The sequence below is a fragment of the Dermacentor variabilis genome, chromosome 6, assembly GCF_050947875.1.
Source record: "Dermacentor variabilis isolate Ectoservices chromosome 6, ASM5094787v1, whole genome shotgun sequence".
NCBI classification, from domain to species: domain Eukaryota; kingdom Metazoa; phylum Arthropoda; class Arachnida; order Ixodida; family Ixodidae; genus Dermacentor; species Dermacentor variabilis.
Window position 1 is genome coordinate 157997860 of NC_134573.1, and position 17708 is coordinate 158015567.

Here is a 17708-nt window from a genome sequence, read left to right on the forward strand (position 1 = left end):
TGCAGCACCCCTTCGAAATAGTCTATACACAGCTTCCAACGCTACTTGAGGTCTTGGAAACAGTTGGAAAATGCTTCTTTTGGCAGGCCCCTCCCCCCCTGTCAGCTCCTTTGTCGTGGCATCTTGAATGGCCTCCAGGCTCCCCATCCAGCGACCTTTTAGGGCTCTCTTCACACGAAGAAATAGGAAAAAATCGCATGGAGAGAGGTCAAGCAAGTATGGCGGATGGGGAAGTACAGTAATGCTGTGCTTGGCAAGAAATTTTGTCATGCTGAGAGCAGTGCCCGGCCTTGCGTTATCGTCTGCCCTTGTGGGACAAACTCGTGGTGTATGACACCTCTGGCATAGAAAAAAAACTATCAGCATCGTCTTTGTTTTGGTCTTCTGTCGCTGCACCTTTCTCTACGCCAGAGAGCTTGTGGACCGCCATTCGGCGCTCTGCCTCTTTATTTGAGGACCGCATTGAAAACACCATGTTTCGTCTTCAGCAATGATGCTGTCAACAAATGCAGCATCCTTCTCTTCCTCAGAGAGCAAATCAGCGCTCACTGATTCTCGCATGTCCTTCTGGTCCTGTGTGAGGGAGTTCGGCACAAGTCCGGCATTCAGCTTTCGTTTCCCCGAGTTCTCACGCAAAATTTGGGGGCATGTTGCCTTACTAATGTCTAGAGCATCCGATAGCATGCAGACTGTGATTGTACGGTCTTGCTGTACGATCTCCCTGATCCGAGCCACGCTGTTTTCATTCCGTGAGGTTGCAGGGCACCCCTGCCTGCTGTGTTCTCCCCGAAACAAACCTCTTGTGCCACTCGAAAACTGACGCCCGCGATAATGTCCCGTTGCTGTAAGCGTCGCGAAGGAGCTCATACGTCTGTGTGGATGTCTTGCCAAGCTTCACACAGAATTTTATGTTTACACGCTGTTCGAGGTGGACGTCCATCTCTCCACATTCACTCACAGTAGAATGTGCAGACGACTAGCGACAACATATTTTTCTACATGTAGTGCCATTTAGCGGCTGTCACAGCAATTAACATAAATAGCTCAGGTTAGCCCGAAAAGATGGCGCTACACATACGCACCAACATTTGTTTTGGGGAATCATTTCTAGAGAAGAAAATAAATCAGACTCGAAACTCTACGGACAAAGGTTGTAGGTATTTGCCACCAATGCAATCGCTTATATAAACGTTACAGGGTTGCTCAACTCTCTCAAATACCCTGATGTTTGTCTTCCCCATGATGCTCTTGTATCTCCTAACATTCGGTTTAACTGCATAACACACGACAATTGGGAGTAGGGGTTGTAGTTTCAAGCTACAACGAGTGATGGTGCGAGTGTTGTGATGCAAATGCTGCCTGACGGCAGGATAATGTGAGCATAAGAGGAACCGAAGAGGCATTGGAAAGCGGCACTGGTATGGGCAAACATGATCACTTGGACATGGTTCCGTTTGTGTAAACTGAACCAGCGAAGACTAACAGCTTGGATGGTGTCTGGAATGGGCGAAGGTTATTCTCTTGGTATCCTTGCATGGTGAGACAAACACCCTAGCGTCCTCAGCCTGTCTTCATCGAAGAACTATTCTTTATATGTATTTTGGCTAGCTGGCATCCTTGTATAAAAGGACCAATAAATGCCCCTTTGTGTTTGCGCTACAACGCTGTCATTTCCTTGGTTAACATTAGCACCCAAGACCCCCCACCTCACCCCTGTCTTTAGAAACCTCATATTCTGTGAAGGATAATACACACATGGACAAGCTAAAGCTTTCTATTAACCTGTTTTTTCAGAGATGCTGTACACTGATGCACTGCATGTCCAATGCAGTGCATCAGTGTACAACATCACTAGCAGTTTAGCGTGCTTCGGCACATGACAACTCGCATCTATCTTTGCTGGATGGCTGGAGTTCACATAATCTGATAGTCAACTGGTACTGTAGCAAATCCAAAGAATGCGAGTTGCGGAGCTCGTCTCCAGCTATGTGTAAGCACCTGCTGTAAGCTACCGCCAGCAGGATCACAGCGCACCTGTGACCTTGCTTATAATGAAAGTACTTATTAGGCGACGGTGCTGCAGGTATTTTGGACCACATACTGACTTATTATTATTAATGCATCAGTACTCTTTACAGTGGCAAGTGTGTTTGTCCTAGCTTAAAGAGAATATTTATTTTTTACTGTTCCTTTGATTTATCTAAAACATTTCAGCAAGCTTGCATTTCTTTTTTCATCATTCAATAAAACGCTTGGCATTGCTATCTGCCTGGTTCATTCGAACATTTAGTTGCCGACAAACTTTAATACCGGTTCAAATCTCTGCAGCAGCTCACTTCTTTGATAGCGAGGTGCACGTACAATAGAGCGTATTCATTTTTATCCAAGATGAAACAGGGAAGCAAAGAAAACAATGTTGCCACATGTTCTATTCATTGATACCGATGAAAACTGTGAGCTTTCTGTGATACTTAAAATAAGAACAAATGCAACAGTGAGCACAAAACCTTCCTTTCAGGTTGCTCCTACAAGAATGCGCTTTGCTGTACAAACAAATGGGATTTGATTTCAAGAGATATTGCTGCCAATGTGCAAGCACCAGCTCTGTCAACCTACCAAGTGTACTTGCGACGAGAGCCTTGTTGGCCTGGCTTTTTGCGCTCCCTACGGCGAGGGTCCCTCGTGAGCAATCCAGCTGCATGGTAAATAACAAAGCGGGACTCAAGTTAGTAGGCTTCCGAAAAGGAAGGCATCTCAACAGTATTCCTCCTTAATCTACAACCAGAAAGAGCAACAAGTCTGCAATAAATGAACCACAACAAAACAGATGCGAGACTTTTGCTTCATTCTGTGCTGTGGTGAGGTGCAAACAAGGTATCAGGAAATTATCAATAGTCATAAGCAGCACACATATGTGACGTCTTATCCATCACTTCCTCGAGCTAAAGAAAAAAGCTACCCTCAAGCTAACTCTTGAGTCATACTAAAATGACTTGCAGTGAAGCATCACACAAATCAGAATGAACCATGACTGTGTGCTTAGACTGCCACGTTTTATTAATTGTCGACCATGCTTACTATAAACGCACACAATTATGCAGTCAGTAGCTTCAATGATTGTAAGTTGCTCATTTCTTATTTCTGCTGTTCTAAGAAAATAAACTTTGACAAACGTATGCAGAAGCTATAAAAAATTGCACTGTTGTGAACATGCGAAGAGCCATTCTTTCTCTCACCCAGCCTCATCTTTTCCACCTCCTGCTCAGAGAGGAAGCTGCGCAGGGCTAATGCCAGTCCATGGCGTATGGCATTTGCACGGACAGTTGGTCCTTCGGCGTCGTTGAGCGTGGCCTCAATGTCAACTTTCATGAGGAGTCCCGTAAACTGCAGCGGAAACATTATCTGCTCCCTGAAAAAGAATCACAAAAGATCAAAAGGGCCGAGAAAAGCCAGAGTGTGACAACGTGTAGCCAAGAATTAATGAAACTCCCCAATTCATGCTTCATCTGCCTCTCGCTTCAATGCATCTCTGAAACTTCATATTACACAGCCTCCTGTAGCAAACACGCGGGTGGAGAGCGCACATGATGCCGCGCCATCTTGACGCAGCCACTCTTTGCACATGCGGCAGATTACCTCTAAAACAGGGTACACGGGCTCCATATGCGCTCGGTCATGCACAACCATGGTCACACCGGAAAAAGGTGACACGCACCAACCTGCCCACCCCTCCCCCTTCCGCTTGCTCGTGTGGGAAGATGGCACCTATCACCTATCGGGACGCGATAGGATCTTACCATAATTCGATTTTATCACTCTTGGTTGTGGGGTGGATGATTTGAGAGCCACTTTCAGTCTGACCATTTAACCTTCTGCATCCATGGAAGTTGCCTGTTATTGCCTCAGTATTCCTTTGTGGTGATAGTGAATTTCGCTATAGTGAAATTGTGTATAAAGACAAGGTGTGCTTTGGAGAAGTTATAACAAGATAAATACTTAATTATATCGAGAATTTCGTTATAATGATGTTCTCTTATAATGAATTTTATTTATACATATTGCAGCCTTATCAGGCTATCGCAGGAGTGGGTGTGAAAAGCAGAATGACAACTAATAGTTATATTGAGGTTTAACTGTAGTATATTCCTTAATGCTCTTGGTTTCTAGTAAGATCAAAAGGTTCTACAACGCAGTGACCAAATCTGAAATTAGCAAATATGATTAAAAATTATACGGATCTCATACACTGTGGGAATCAATGTAAACAAAGTTTTCTGTGCTGTTTGCTTTGATCAATGATAATTACCAGTGATGTTGATGGCGAATGTTCACTTTCTTCCAACGTTTAGTCCAACACGAGAGTGGTTAGTTGATGTTAAATGTTACCTTGCGCGCACAAATGCTGTTTGTCTGCATGTTACACTGAACACACAGGGGAGGCATTGTTGTGTGCCATACTTCATAACCTCTGAGGGTTGAGCATATTCATTGCCTCACATGGCACATCGTGTCGTGGCAGAAGTATTAAATTTTAATTGAACTGTGAGGCTGTACATACCAATACCACAACCAGATTAATTCTGATTAATTTTGACACCATGTTGTCGTTCAATGTGTACCTAAATATAAGTGCAGGAGAGTTTCTTTATTTCGCCCCCCATCAAATGTGGCTGCTGCGGTCAGGATCAAACCCGCCACCTCGAGCAATGCCACAGCCACAAAGCTACTACGGCAGGCACAGAAGTGTTGATTTTATGTGCGACTGCTTTTGTAGTGTTGCCAAGACCCTACGGTGTGCTTTAATGCGGCGCTGCTTCTGCACGCCCTGCGTAAGTTGCCCGCTTGACAAATTTGCATGGTGTTTAATTTTTCAGAAATCATCATCATCATCATCAGCCTGGTTACGCCCACTGCAGGGCAAAGGCCTCTCCCATACTTCTCCAACAACCCCGGTCATGTACTAATTGTGGCCATGCCATCCCTGTGAACTTCTTAATCTCATCCGCCCACCTGACTTTCTGCCGCCCCCTGCTACGCTTCCCTTCCCTTGTGATACAGTCCGTAACCCTTAATGACCATCGGTTAGCTTCCCTCCTCATTACACGTCCTGCCCATGCCCATTTCTTTTTCTTGATTTCAACTAAGATGTCATTAACTCGCGTTTGTTCCCTCACCCAATCTGCTCTTTTCTTATCCCTTAACGTTACACCTATCATTCTTCTTTCCATAGCTCGTTGTGTCGTCCTCAATTTGAGTAGAACCCTTTTCGTAAGCCTCCAGGTTTCTGCCCCGTAGGTGAGTACTGGTAAGACACAGCTATTATATACTTTTCTCTTGAGGGATAACGGCAACCTGCTGTTCATAATTTGGGAATGCCTGCCAAACGCACTCCAGCCCATTCTTATTCTTCTGATTATTTCCGTCTCATGATCCGGATCCGTAGTCACTACCTGCCCTAAGTAGATGTATTCCCTTACGACTTCCAGTGCCTCGCTGCCTATTGTAAATTGCTGTTCTCTCCCGAGACTGTTAAGCATTACTTAACAAGAAATAGCAAGAAATAGCAGAAAAACAAGAAATAGCAGAAACTTATTGTACCATATCTTGAACTTAAATTTAACCCATTTGCCTGCAGCTGCTGTCATGTCTATAGTAGTAGTGTTTCCTCACCTTATCACGTCACCTTTTCCCTATCCCTCACAACCCTTGTATGGGAAATGACAGCAATGAGTAGCAAGGCTATTATTCACTTGTTTTGCCAATGCGTTGTTTCTACCCATTCTCTGCCTCCTTTCCCCCACCTTTCTATCATTCTATCTAGCTTCCCTCTGCACTTGCATGTTATTAGAAAGGTAATCACTGCAATTTCTGCCATGCTTTTGTGGAGGTCACGGATAATTACAGCTGTCAAGAGGCTAATGTGGCGATGCCCAGGGAGCTCCAGAAGGCATTGTGCATATTCGTTGCGGTGCAAAGGCCCAAACGAGTTTCTTGCGTCACCTTTCCTCTCTGCCGCGCTCCTGTCATGTGTACACACGCTCTGAACCACTCCCCAACGTGGTGTGCCAGACAGCAGCAGCAGCAGTGAGAGAGTTGAAGGAAGAGGTATAGAAAGCTTCGCTTTAAGAACTATAGTGCTGCTCCTTGACTGAACAATGTTACGCAAACATACAAGTGAGTATTTTAGTGTGTCATGGTGAAGATACACAAGTGTAAATCTGTTGATCAAAACTAAGGAAGAAAATTGTTTTTTATAATCTGATGACCTTGATGATCTGATGAATCTGATGTCGCTCAAAGTGTAGAAAACCCACCAAAATTGTCTAGTTTTGCTTATAAAAAATTTCATCAGAATTTCATGTAACCTGCATCCACTATGTATAGATAGAAACAAGCAGGAAATGAGGCATCAGTGCCATATATGTTACGTGCAATGGAGGTGCCCAATCATCACCGAAAGCAGTATTTCATCTGTAAAGCAACGTGGTTATTCAAGAGCATGATGCTGACCTGACATGACAGCAGGGGACTGCATATGATGTTATGATTTTGTGTCCATCACAGAAGGGCAGGCTCTTTAGAACAGTGCATACAGCTAAATACATCTGTACTTTGCCACAGTGAATTAGTTATGTGCAGAAAAGCATTTTCTGTGAATTGTTCACTTCAGCACAGAGGTCAAACAGCTGTGCAATGTCAGCTTACATGGAGCATGAAACCAGGCTGTCTACTACAGTGCAGTGATGTAGCGCTTTTGTATTTCATAACTGCTAAAAGCGTAACCGTTATATTAAGCAATAAACTGAAAAATGTAATTGCTGTTAAATAATGGCGCTTGATTGGATGTCAATAAGCCTCAAGAAGAAGATGCTGACCAACCTGTCTGTGACATCATCGAAGTACTCGATGCCGTGACCATGGATGTTCACTTTTCCTGTGCCATTGCCCCAGACAGTCACTTCAGCCCTCGCATGCTTTCGGGCACCTTAAAAGGGAGAGGGGGGTGTAGAGAAGGAATACAAAAGCCAATGAAAACCCAGACACTAACCTTAGCTAAAAGCCATTGTATGAGGAAGCAAATATACAGATGAACTTACCATTAGCCTTCGCATAAGGCCTGCCAGTTTCATCATATTGCAACTGCGTGTTGGGGGAAAGAAAGAGTTTTTAAAGAACTATTATCGGATCACAAAAGCTTACATGTTCTTGTGCTGCAGGTTCAATCCCAAAATTGTTACAGATTGTGCGACCCAAACAAGTCTGTGATCTTGACAAACTATTGTCTGCAATACTGTTCCAAAATATCAACAATATCAGAGCGAGCCGTCTAGTCTTGACTCCTTATCTATATGTACCATTCAGTAGCATCTACCAGAGACCTTAGACTTTCCACTTTTGCTGTGAGACTATAAGAGGTCCGCAAGAAATCAGCCAGCACACTGTTACACGCTGAAAGAGCAAAGCAACTGAACACAAGAATGAGAACATGTCTGCTTATCGCTCATATGTACAATAATCTCTTGTTATAATGAAATTATGTAATCCAACTGCAAATGGGTGCAACACTGGGCTAGTTCGCATTGCATTTCATTGTGGAAGACAGCGTGAGGAACAAGAACTGAGACACACATAACACGAGCACTTATGCAGTTTGTCTCAGTCCTTGTTTCTCACGCTGTTTTCCATAAGACACTTTATTGAAAACCTCGCTTTATTCAAAGTTTTTTGAGGTCCAGACTGTAGTGCCTGCATTTTATACTGAATTATTTCAAGTGCTGTAGCCCCATACTAAGGAATACAAATTGGCAAATCTGCCTTGCACAGTATGGTGCAGCCTATGCAGTGACCCTTCAATTCTTCCCATCAAACTCGAGAGGTAAACAGTGCCGAGGAGGTCACTCTGCCATGTGGTGGCAGCTTCTTATTTGGGTCCAACAGCATCATGTTATGATAACCAATAGACAAGGCTGCTGCTCACAAGTGTCAGCAGAGTTTCTACTCTGTCACATCCCTATTATCAAGCATGGATGTGTTTCAGCATACATTTTTGCAGGCTCCCACCAGTTGGAGCGCACATCCCAGCCTTCTATGACTTTTTTGGAGCCGTTCCTTTGTTTTTTTGACAAAATGACATTTATAACGAAGTAGATTTTCTGTCTCAATTACTTAGTTATATTGAATATTTATCGTACGTCCCTTTTTACCTCAAAGCATAATTTGTTCTTCAGCTAGTCGCGCAAGGGTTCCCTGCTAAAAGGGCGGCCACAGTTTTGTTTCCTCAAGAGGAAGGAGGCACAGCAAATTTGTTGGGGTGGCCTTCAAGGCATGTGCCTCAAAATTTAGGCAAAGTTCATATATGCAGTTGACACTAGTGCAGCCAGTTGGCGGACATGTCATGTGAGCTTCTTGTAACAGCTTGGAATTCAAATTCAAATTTTATTTTCCAGAACAAAGTGGGCTGGAGGGATGCAAGAAGCTGTCGCAGCAGTTTGACAAAGGTCCTGGGTAAATTACATGGCCGTGGAATTCGCAAATACATGACTTCATTTTCAGCACGAAACACAGAGAAATAAATGCATGTAACAAAAGGTATCTTCAACAATGTGTTGAAATTTCAATTCAAAAGCCAATATCACATGATAAATGGGCCACGATTTACGACATGGTGTGTAAAGACTGCAACAATCCCTGCACAGAAATCTCGCCAAAGGCAGTGAGCAGCACAGAACAGGGAAAATAAAGGTCTGTCAGGAAACTAAACACTGTGGAATGAGCCAGGGCTATCTATATGAGTCAAAAATGTGTGGTGCACCAAACCATGCACACAACTGCATTCAAGCAGCTATGCCCAAGTTGAGCTTATGAAGAGTGTCTGGAGAATAGATTATAAAGTTTACTACGAGAATGTAGTGGCTCCAAACTTGACAATGATGAACAGTACAGATTCTTGGGCAAATGAATGGGAGAAAAGCTTTTTTTTTTTTTTACCAAAGGTTTAACTACATATTGAAGGTAGGCTTAAACCTGGCTAACCTTTCAGAACCATCCACATACAACACATAATACTTACAGACCTATTCGGAAACTTATCCCAACTACCCTCAATACACTGATAACAAATATGTGCAGGACCTAAGTGCATACCGGCGGTATCTCCTCTCGAACAAGTGTAGATATCCTCGGTTTTCTGTAACGCATGATGAATTCTTTGGCTTGCGATGAGTAGGGGTGTTCCACTAATCGATCTAGGGTCTTCACGAAGTACTCATACTGGGAAAGAAAAAAAAAGCAGAGAAAGAAACACTCCTGTGAAATGTAGTAGCATTTGCATTTACATAAGCACAGGTAACACAGAGGAGCTCAGCTTGATTTTAAGTTTGTTGTGTTGGTTATAAGTAAAAAGACAGAATATGCAATTAGGATGAAGAAAACAGGAGCAGTGGGTCCTTTTACTCTGAAATGTACTTACGTCCCCTGTTGAGTTGTATTGCCCACAACCATATACATTTGTACCTGCTCAAATACACCTATTAAATCTTGCTGCTTAACTGCTATGCTGGTAGAGTGTCGGACCAACATTTTTTTTGTTCCGGTTTTTGTTTCGGTTCACCAGAAACTGTTCATAACAACAAGGAAATTTGGCAGGAGTGGAAGGGCACGTGCCATGCATGCCACTCCCTGGCTATGCCAATGCCCTGATGCAATACGCTGAAGATCATGCTAACAGTGCGGCTACTTTTAAAATCACACAAAGATGGTGTGCACGAACAAATGAAGTAGTGTAGCTGACCCATAATGCAGGCAATGCATGGATGAAAAGTTTCAGAAAAAGTGGCCAACCTGAACCGAAAACTATTATTTTCTCCTTTTGATTCTGCTCTGTAGTAAAAAGAAACCGCGACATTCCGGTTCAGTTCCTGTTTGAGTAAAAGTAAAAATTCTTTTTCTGGTTTCCGGTTTAGGTCCAGTTCAATACCCTGTGTGTTGCAATAAGACTGCAGCGGCCATGCTGCCAAGTTGTGTACTTTCCATGAGAAACGTCACACAAAGTAATGTACAAATGAAAAAAATTTGGCAGAAGCCATCTCACAATGACTGTCGATGAATGCATTTAGCATTGAATTAATATCGGTACAAAATGTATTGCCATCGTCGAAACGAGTTATGTATGAGGTGTGTACTGCAGCAAGACTCCTCTTTCGTGCTTCACAAGAACACTCAATCTAGCGGCGCAGCTGCGAAGCCTGCACATGACCTATGAAATGCATGACACGACAATACGTGCAAACACTGAGAAATGCGTCATGCAGCAGCTGGGCTCCTCCTCATGCTTCTTTCTGAACATGCTGCGCCATCTAGTGGCGCTATGGAGAAGTTCGCACATGGCCTCCATGATGAGAGGCATGGCGTGCCAATGCGTGCGAACGCTGAGAATCGTTTCCTCGCTTGCCGCACACCCAGTGGCATGTACACAGCGACCAAAGTTGGCGAGAGGTTCCTTGAAGAACAGCACATACGTAGTGAAATCATAATTTTTGGTGTGAAAGACGTTCATTGAAAACCGGCACATACCCAGCGCACTTGTGGCACAGCCTGCTAAAGCGTCGAGTTGCTGTTGTCCTTAACCCTTTGAGGGTCGATTTTTCTCTCCATATGCGACCGCCCAGGGTCGATTTCTTTTACTGCAGATATCAACTCTTCTTAGGGATTTATTTCGAAAAAAATTTACCGCAATTTTGCTAGGGTGACTGTAAAGTCAGAAAAAAGTATTTTGCATTGGTATATATGTACTCTTCATTCATGAATAACAACAATAAGAAGGGAAATAAACTGATAAGAATTAAAAATTTGATGCCTTTTCATACTCATAGTTCAAGGCCTTGAAAATGCGCACACGAGAATATTTCGCAAGACTCAAATGTTCCTGCTCTTACACTAATATCTAGTAAGTACATCCATAGCGTAATCAAACTGAAACTGCGTAAGTGTGCACACTCAAGAAAACTGTGCGGTTGTGTGCCCATCAAAAAAGCATGTGTGACAAAATTCTGCTAATCTTCATCTTATCGCCAACCACAGGCAATTAGTTTTCGCGAGTGTTAAAAAAAATAAAAAAGAAAAGCAACGAAAATGCATGCACGGCGGCATCTTTTCTATGTGCACCCCTGTGAGCACTAAACGAGCGAGAAACAGGCGGTCGCCCTTTGAGCGATTAGTAACGAGATATCCATCAGTTTTTGCAAGCGCAAGAAGCCGAAACTGTCCGTGGAACAAAACCTGAACCGCCGGCCGCCCACGCGCGCGCCAATGCGCGAGCGGTAGTATATAGACGCGCCGGGGCAAACTAGCTCTAAAACAAACCATGCAATGAAAACCGAGAGAGGGAGGTGCGCAATAAAAATTCCCTGTACTCCCACATAGTGGCAGCACATGACAGAAAAGAAAAGGTTTGGAAATTAACGCGCTTTTTAAATGTACAGATGGCGCCGTAAATATACGGCATCGACCATTTTTGGACTTGTTCTCGGCGCCGTATATTTACATCATTGCTCAGCATCAGAGAGCTTTAAGAGATCTTTTTCGTCATTGTAGAGTGGCACATTCCTCGGTGGCACGTACCTAGTCATCCAAGTTGGCACCAAGGAGTTCATTGAAGACTGCCACATGCCTAGTGCCACACACCTACTGGCTCATACCCAGTGACCCAAGCTGGCAATTCACTGGAGACCAACACAGACCGAGTGGCACATACCGAGTGCTGCAAGTCGGCATCAAAGAGTTTCATTAACAGCGGTGCCTACCCAGTCCTGCATCTACAGGGGCCTATGTCGGCGTGAAAGAAGTCCACTGAGGAGGTGCACATATATGCACATTGCCACCTAATGAGTGACCCAAGTTGGTCTGATGGTTGGTTTCGAACGTTGTTCCCTCAGCACAGCGGCCCGGTGCGCTACCCATTTAACCAAACCATGGACTACCCAGTGGCACAGGCAGGAAGGAAAATGGTTAGATACATAGTCGACTCTCATTGTTGATGATGATGATTTGGGATTTTAATGGTGCAGCAGCCGTACAGGCCATAATGTGCCAAACACATTTTTTAGAAGTACCTTATTCATTAAAATGTGGTAAGTTTGTGTAAGTAGCCAAGTAAGAGTATAAAAGCATGAAATGCGCTACAATTTCTGTAGGGCTCCTGTGGCCTTTAAATACTTCGAAATATTTTGATGTGGCACAAGCAGCTCATCGCTCAATAAAGGCATGGGATGGAAAGGAATTCTTTGCTCGTAAAAGCATTTTAAATATACTTGTCTCCATTTTTCTAAGCTGGTACCATGTTATTAAAATGTGTAGCACATTGAAAACTTCATTGCAATGTTGGCATGTTGGTTGTGGTTTATTATTTAATAGGTAGGTAACTATGGGTCAGCCTTGTGTGACCATTTCTCAGGCGACATAGGATTATACTACGTAAAAGCTTTCTCTGTGGTGAAAACTGCACCATTCTTCCAAAACAGCTTTTACATATAAATCTTGTTATGATCTTGCTGATCCCATAGTTTCTGCCAGTGTTTTACAACTGCAGTTTTTAATGTGCATTTATAATCCTGCCAAAGTAGGTCGACATCATATGGCTCGAGATCTTTGGTGCTAGCCACTATAAAATTTGCTCTTTTGTTACCGGGGATTCCTACATGACTCGGAACCCAGCAGAAAGTGTTGTTTAAACTTCTGTTATGACATTTAGTGTAGTGATATTGTATTTTCCCCAGTAAATTATTTCTCTGCAGTACCCTAGATGTGAGAGCTTGAAGAGAGTTCGAAGAGTCACTAAATATGACAGATTGCTAAATTCCTTTTTTCAGGGTGTCTTCAAGAGCTGACAAGATGGCTTGAGTTCTGCAGTAAACACAGTAGCATGACTAGAAAGTCTAATTTGTCTTTCAAAATGATTTGATGTGACTGAAGCACCTACATTATCATGGCTCTTTGATCTGTCTGTAAAATATTTAGTGTTTAAATTATATTCCAATTCTATTTCAAAATATTCACTTAGTAAAGCCTCTCTTGGTAAAGATTGTTTCCTGTTTTTCGTTAACCTGAAGTCGCATTGGGCATGCTTCACCTTCCAAGGAGCAAAAGGAGGTTCATCCTGTAAAAATGCTTTTTTGCATATCTCCTGACATAGGTCCACGTTGAGTTTTTGGTATCTGATAAAAAGGATGGAATGACTACTGGTCTGCTGCTAAAATGTGTTACTAAGCGCAGACATGTAAATCATATTCTACAAGGGTGCGTTGAGCCTGACAAAACCCTCATTATGTATGTGTTTCCAAAAAATAGTCTTCTGTGTTCCAAAGACAACTGGTTTGTTTCTGCATACAAGTTTTGTATGGGGGACATTCGAAAAGCACCAGAAAACAGGTGTAGTCCAAGATGGTGCACTGGGTCAAGAGCATCCAACGCACACTTTCGAGCTGAGCCATACACAAAGCATCCATAGTCCAACTGCGACCAGGCAACTGTATTGTATATACAAAGCAGGCGTGTTTTATCTGAACCCCATGATTGGTGGGATAGGTGTTTTATTAGATTTATGGATTTGAAAAATTTCTGCTTTGCATAAGCAATGTGCGCTTTGTGGTTGAGCTTCTTGTCAAAGGTTACACCAAGGAATTTGTGTTCATTTTTTACTCTGATTTCTTTTCCTTTAATGTGCGATGTTGGGTCCAGTGCGAGGCCTCAGGGTACACTGAAAGGTACATGTATAGTTTTCTCCAGGCAAAATTTAAAGCCTTTTTCATTTGCCCATCGCACTATAGAGTTTACGCCTAGCTGGAGTTGGCGCTCGCAGGTAACCATGTTACAAGAGGAGCAACTAAGTTGTACGTCATCCACATATAAATAATAGATTGGGGAACACGAAATAACTGTACTTATCGAGTTGAGCTCAATTAAAAATAGTCACACTTAGTACTCCATCTTGTGGCACTCCATTCTTGTGTATAAAACGGCTAGACAGAGTTGTGCCAAACATTACCCAAAAGAAAGCTATGGGTCCTCCAGATAGCTTTTGATTATACCAAATATGTGCCCTTTTATTCCATATGTGTCCAAATCCGTTAACACAGAGATGCAATGTTGCCTCTGGATGAAAAATTCACGAATTTTTGTTTCTGACCTGACTAACTGGTTGACTGTGCTGCGCTTGGATCTAAAAACCACACTCATAATGACAGCGTAACCCGTCAATTTACAGGAAGTGCACAAGCCGTTTGTTGATCATTCTTTCAAATGTTTTTCCCAAACAGCTGCTTAAAGCAATGGGACGATAACTGTTCGAATCGGAATGTTCCTTTTCAGGTTTTAGAAGCGGAATAACTGTCACCTTCTTCCAGGCTTTTGGAAAAGAGCCTTCTGTTCACAAACTGTTAAAGAGGTGCAGGATTGTGCGGTATGTGTTTGCGTGTAGGTGTCTCAACATTTCGTAGTGTATGTTGTCTGGACAGGAGTCGACTGTACCAGTATCCAGTACACACACACACACACACACACACACACACACACACACACACACACACACACACACACACACACACACACACCCACACACACCCACACACACACACCCACACACACACACACACACACCCACCCACACACACACACACACACACACACACACACACACACACACACACACACACACACACACACACACACACACACACACACACACACACACACACACACACACACGCATGCATGCATGCATGCATGCATACATGGCCCCGAAAAGTATGTTAAGTACCCTGAATGAATTCTGGGGTTTTACGTGGCAAAACCACAATTTGATTATGAGGCACGCCGTAGAGGGGGAGTCCGGATTAATTTTGACCACTAGGGGACCTTTAACGTGCTTCCAAATGCATGGGTACAGGTGTTTTTCTTAAGAATGTGAATGCCTTAAAACGAGACCTTCATAAAGTGCTAAAAAATCAGCCCTTCTCAGCAGAAGAGTAGATAAACCACACTTCAGTAAAGCTAATTTGCAATAATTATCAGAAAGCAGCACAAACAAGCAATATAAGAAGTGAGAATATCCACTGTTACAGTTCACGACCGATTTTTCGCGCATGCATAATGATTCAGATGCTTTCGTGGCACAGACACGTAACCCATACAACCAATGTTAAGGTTGTCTGAAATTTCCGATGCTGAAACCCTTCTGATTTTTCTTACTTTTTTCTGTGACTGCAGGTCCAAAATGGCATTAATCAAGGCCACCACTGCAACTATTTTGATCACCTCGCAGCCTCTAACCAGCACACTCGCACACAGATCCACTGGCAGCCATAGCCACCGGGCCACCATAGTTATTTGTGTCCGGCCAAAAGTTGTCTTGTGCTGTTGTGCACTTTGCAACGCTAGGCCTAGCTGCATTGATGTTTGCTACCAAGCTTCCTTTTGTTCAGTGCCGTGTTTTTCATTGAAAGGATTTGCTGCTGTCAGCAATGGCCTCATCATCATCCGCCTTCATCATCCTCGCCAATGGTTTCCAAGTGCAGAAAGCACTACCATAGGCTGATGTCAAAAAAGAAAAGCCGGCGTGAGCGAGAAGTTCGGCATTTCCAAGCAAATGATTATGGATTTCCATAGAAGTAAGGTGAAGACCTTGGAAGCGGCAAAAGTCACGTTTATCTCAGATCTGCTGTTGGTATGCTTTCTGACAAATGGAAGGCAGTGTAAAGGCGCGCTTCACAAATGTTTTTGCCATGTGCGCTTCATGCTTGGAACCAAGGTGGCGATCTCACCTGGAGCTAAACGAGCCCTCAAACACTTTTTGAACATAGTAAGAACATGTTGCTGATATGTCGTAGATTATGGCTGCTGTGAACATGTGAGCCAAATATTACTGCAATGCATGCAGAAAGGAATTTACAATCTCGTGTCAAGGATGCTGTGATGAGCCTGTTTGCCGCAGCAATTCTCAACTTCTGGCCGGGGCTTTGCTCTCTTGGCTGCTCCACTGTGTAGCTAGCAACGGACTAGCAGGGATGAAAAGAGAGAGAAACAAGGGCATCGGTGCGCTAACTCCACTTATAGGATTTGAAAAAATTTTACGGCATGAGATTCATGAGACAATGCCCTTTAATAGTGAGGCCATTTATGATCAGTTAGAAAAGTGCTTCAGGGCTCCTTTAACAACAGCATGCCCAATCAGACCCCTTCTATGGACTCACTGATCCACGACCTGCATGTCGCTGGTGTTGCGATTCCCACTGAGATAACATTTGAACGATTCGCTGACAATGAGCTATACACTGTGTGGAATTAACCAACGATAAAAATTTCCGTAAACTGAATATGAAGAGCCAGCTACTGTGCTGCCAATGAGCTCTGAATTGACCCAAGCACTGATGACATTGCCATTAGTGCACAGTGATGACATGATCCTAGCTAAAATTCAAGCAGACATTATCACGTGCAAGCAGAACGCCGTATGAACATGAATCAACAAATTTTTCAAGCCACTAAAGCAGCAAAAGGCATGCATTCATTTTATTTCGTGTTTTTTCAGTCCTTAGGGAATTCGAAAAATCGGGCATTGACTGCAATATTAACACTTCAACGTGATTGTTATTACATTTCAATGGGGTCAAAATGCAAGAAAATGCTGATGTGCTTAGGTGTGCATTAAGGTTACCATATTTGGGCGATAACACGCACATCTTTAAAATAAAAGGTGTGCTCACATTTACATGTGCGATTCGATCATAACTAATTTTACTCTATATCAAAAATAAAAACAATTCTTACTAAAAAAAAAAAAAAAAAGAAAGCTCAATGCAAGGTAGTCAGCCACGCTGCTCTCAAATAGGTAGTCTGAAGAAAGCCACGCTCGGAGACATCGCAAGGTCGGTCCATGGTGCGTAGAATGCCCTTCCGCAGACCATGCTTGCATGAGCCTCCAGAACTGCGGCATTTCTAATGCATTAAATGGAACTCAAGGTGACTTTCTGTGGTCAGCAGACAGCGAAAAGGGGGTGTTGTTGGGCTCTGACAGCCACTATCCACTAAGATTCAGCTGTGTGTGTGTGTCTGTGTGCCTTTTTATGTTCCATAATACTGTTTCAACCTGATACGCGTTGGCTCAGGTTTCGTTACTTGATGTGCGCGGTAGAATCCGCACCAAGTTATTATCATCATTATTATTGTATTTGGGCAATAATATAACTGCGTGTTACAATCGGTGGTGCGGTAGAATCGTGTAAATATGGTATTTTAAAAGCTAGAGAAACCCTGCCACGTGTTTCTCACATGTAAAAGAATGACACAGCAAGTTCGTTGGTTGGAAATTATTTAAAGGTAATTTAATTTGATGTGAAAGTGAAGTTGGTCACTAAATGCAGACATGACATCATTGGCATTATTGTAACGTCATGACACAGAGTAAAATGTGCTGATGTTGAGCAGCAATGTGCTGAAGTTGTACCAAAAGCTTAAGAGTACAAGACACATAAACATACATGCGCACACTCACAAATTCAAACACATGAAACTGTGCGAAGGGAAGGGGTCCTTCAGTGTTTGTATGTGTGAGCGTGTGCGTCTATGCGAGTATGTTTCTTGCACTCTTAAGCTTTCACCAATATAGTATGCTCATATATATATGCTCATATAGTACCAACGTCTTAGTTATTGCT

The 17708-nt window shown here is 43.1% G+C and overlaps 1 protein-coding gene across 1 annotated transcript in view; it reads right to left on the reverse strand.

Annotated features, from left to right (window-relative positions):
* Positions 1–17708, reverse strand: part of mRpS9 (mitochondrial ribosomal protein S9) — a 28394-nt gene that overhangs the window by 967 nt on the left and 9719 nt on the right. The window contains exons 9-13 of the mRNA XM_075696392.1: positions 9145–9270; positions 7098–7140; positions 6880–6985; positions 3237–3409; positions 2617–2695 (exon numbers count right to left, since the gene is read on the reverse strand). Of these exons, the coding sequence (XP_075552507.1) occupies positions 2617–2695; positions 3237–3409; positions 6880–6985; positions 7098–7140; positions 9145–9270 (527 nt within the window). The remainder of the gene's footprint in view (positions 1–2616; positions 2696–3236; positions 3410–6879; positions 6986–7097; positions 7141–9144; positions 9271–17708) is intronic.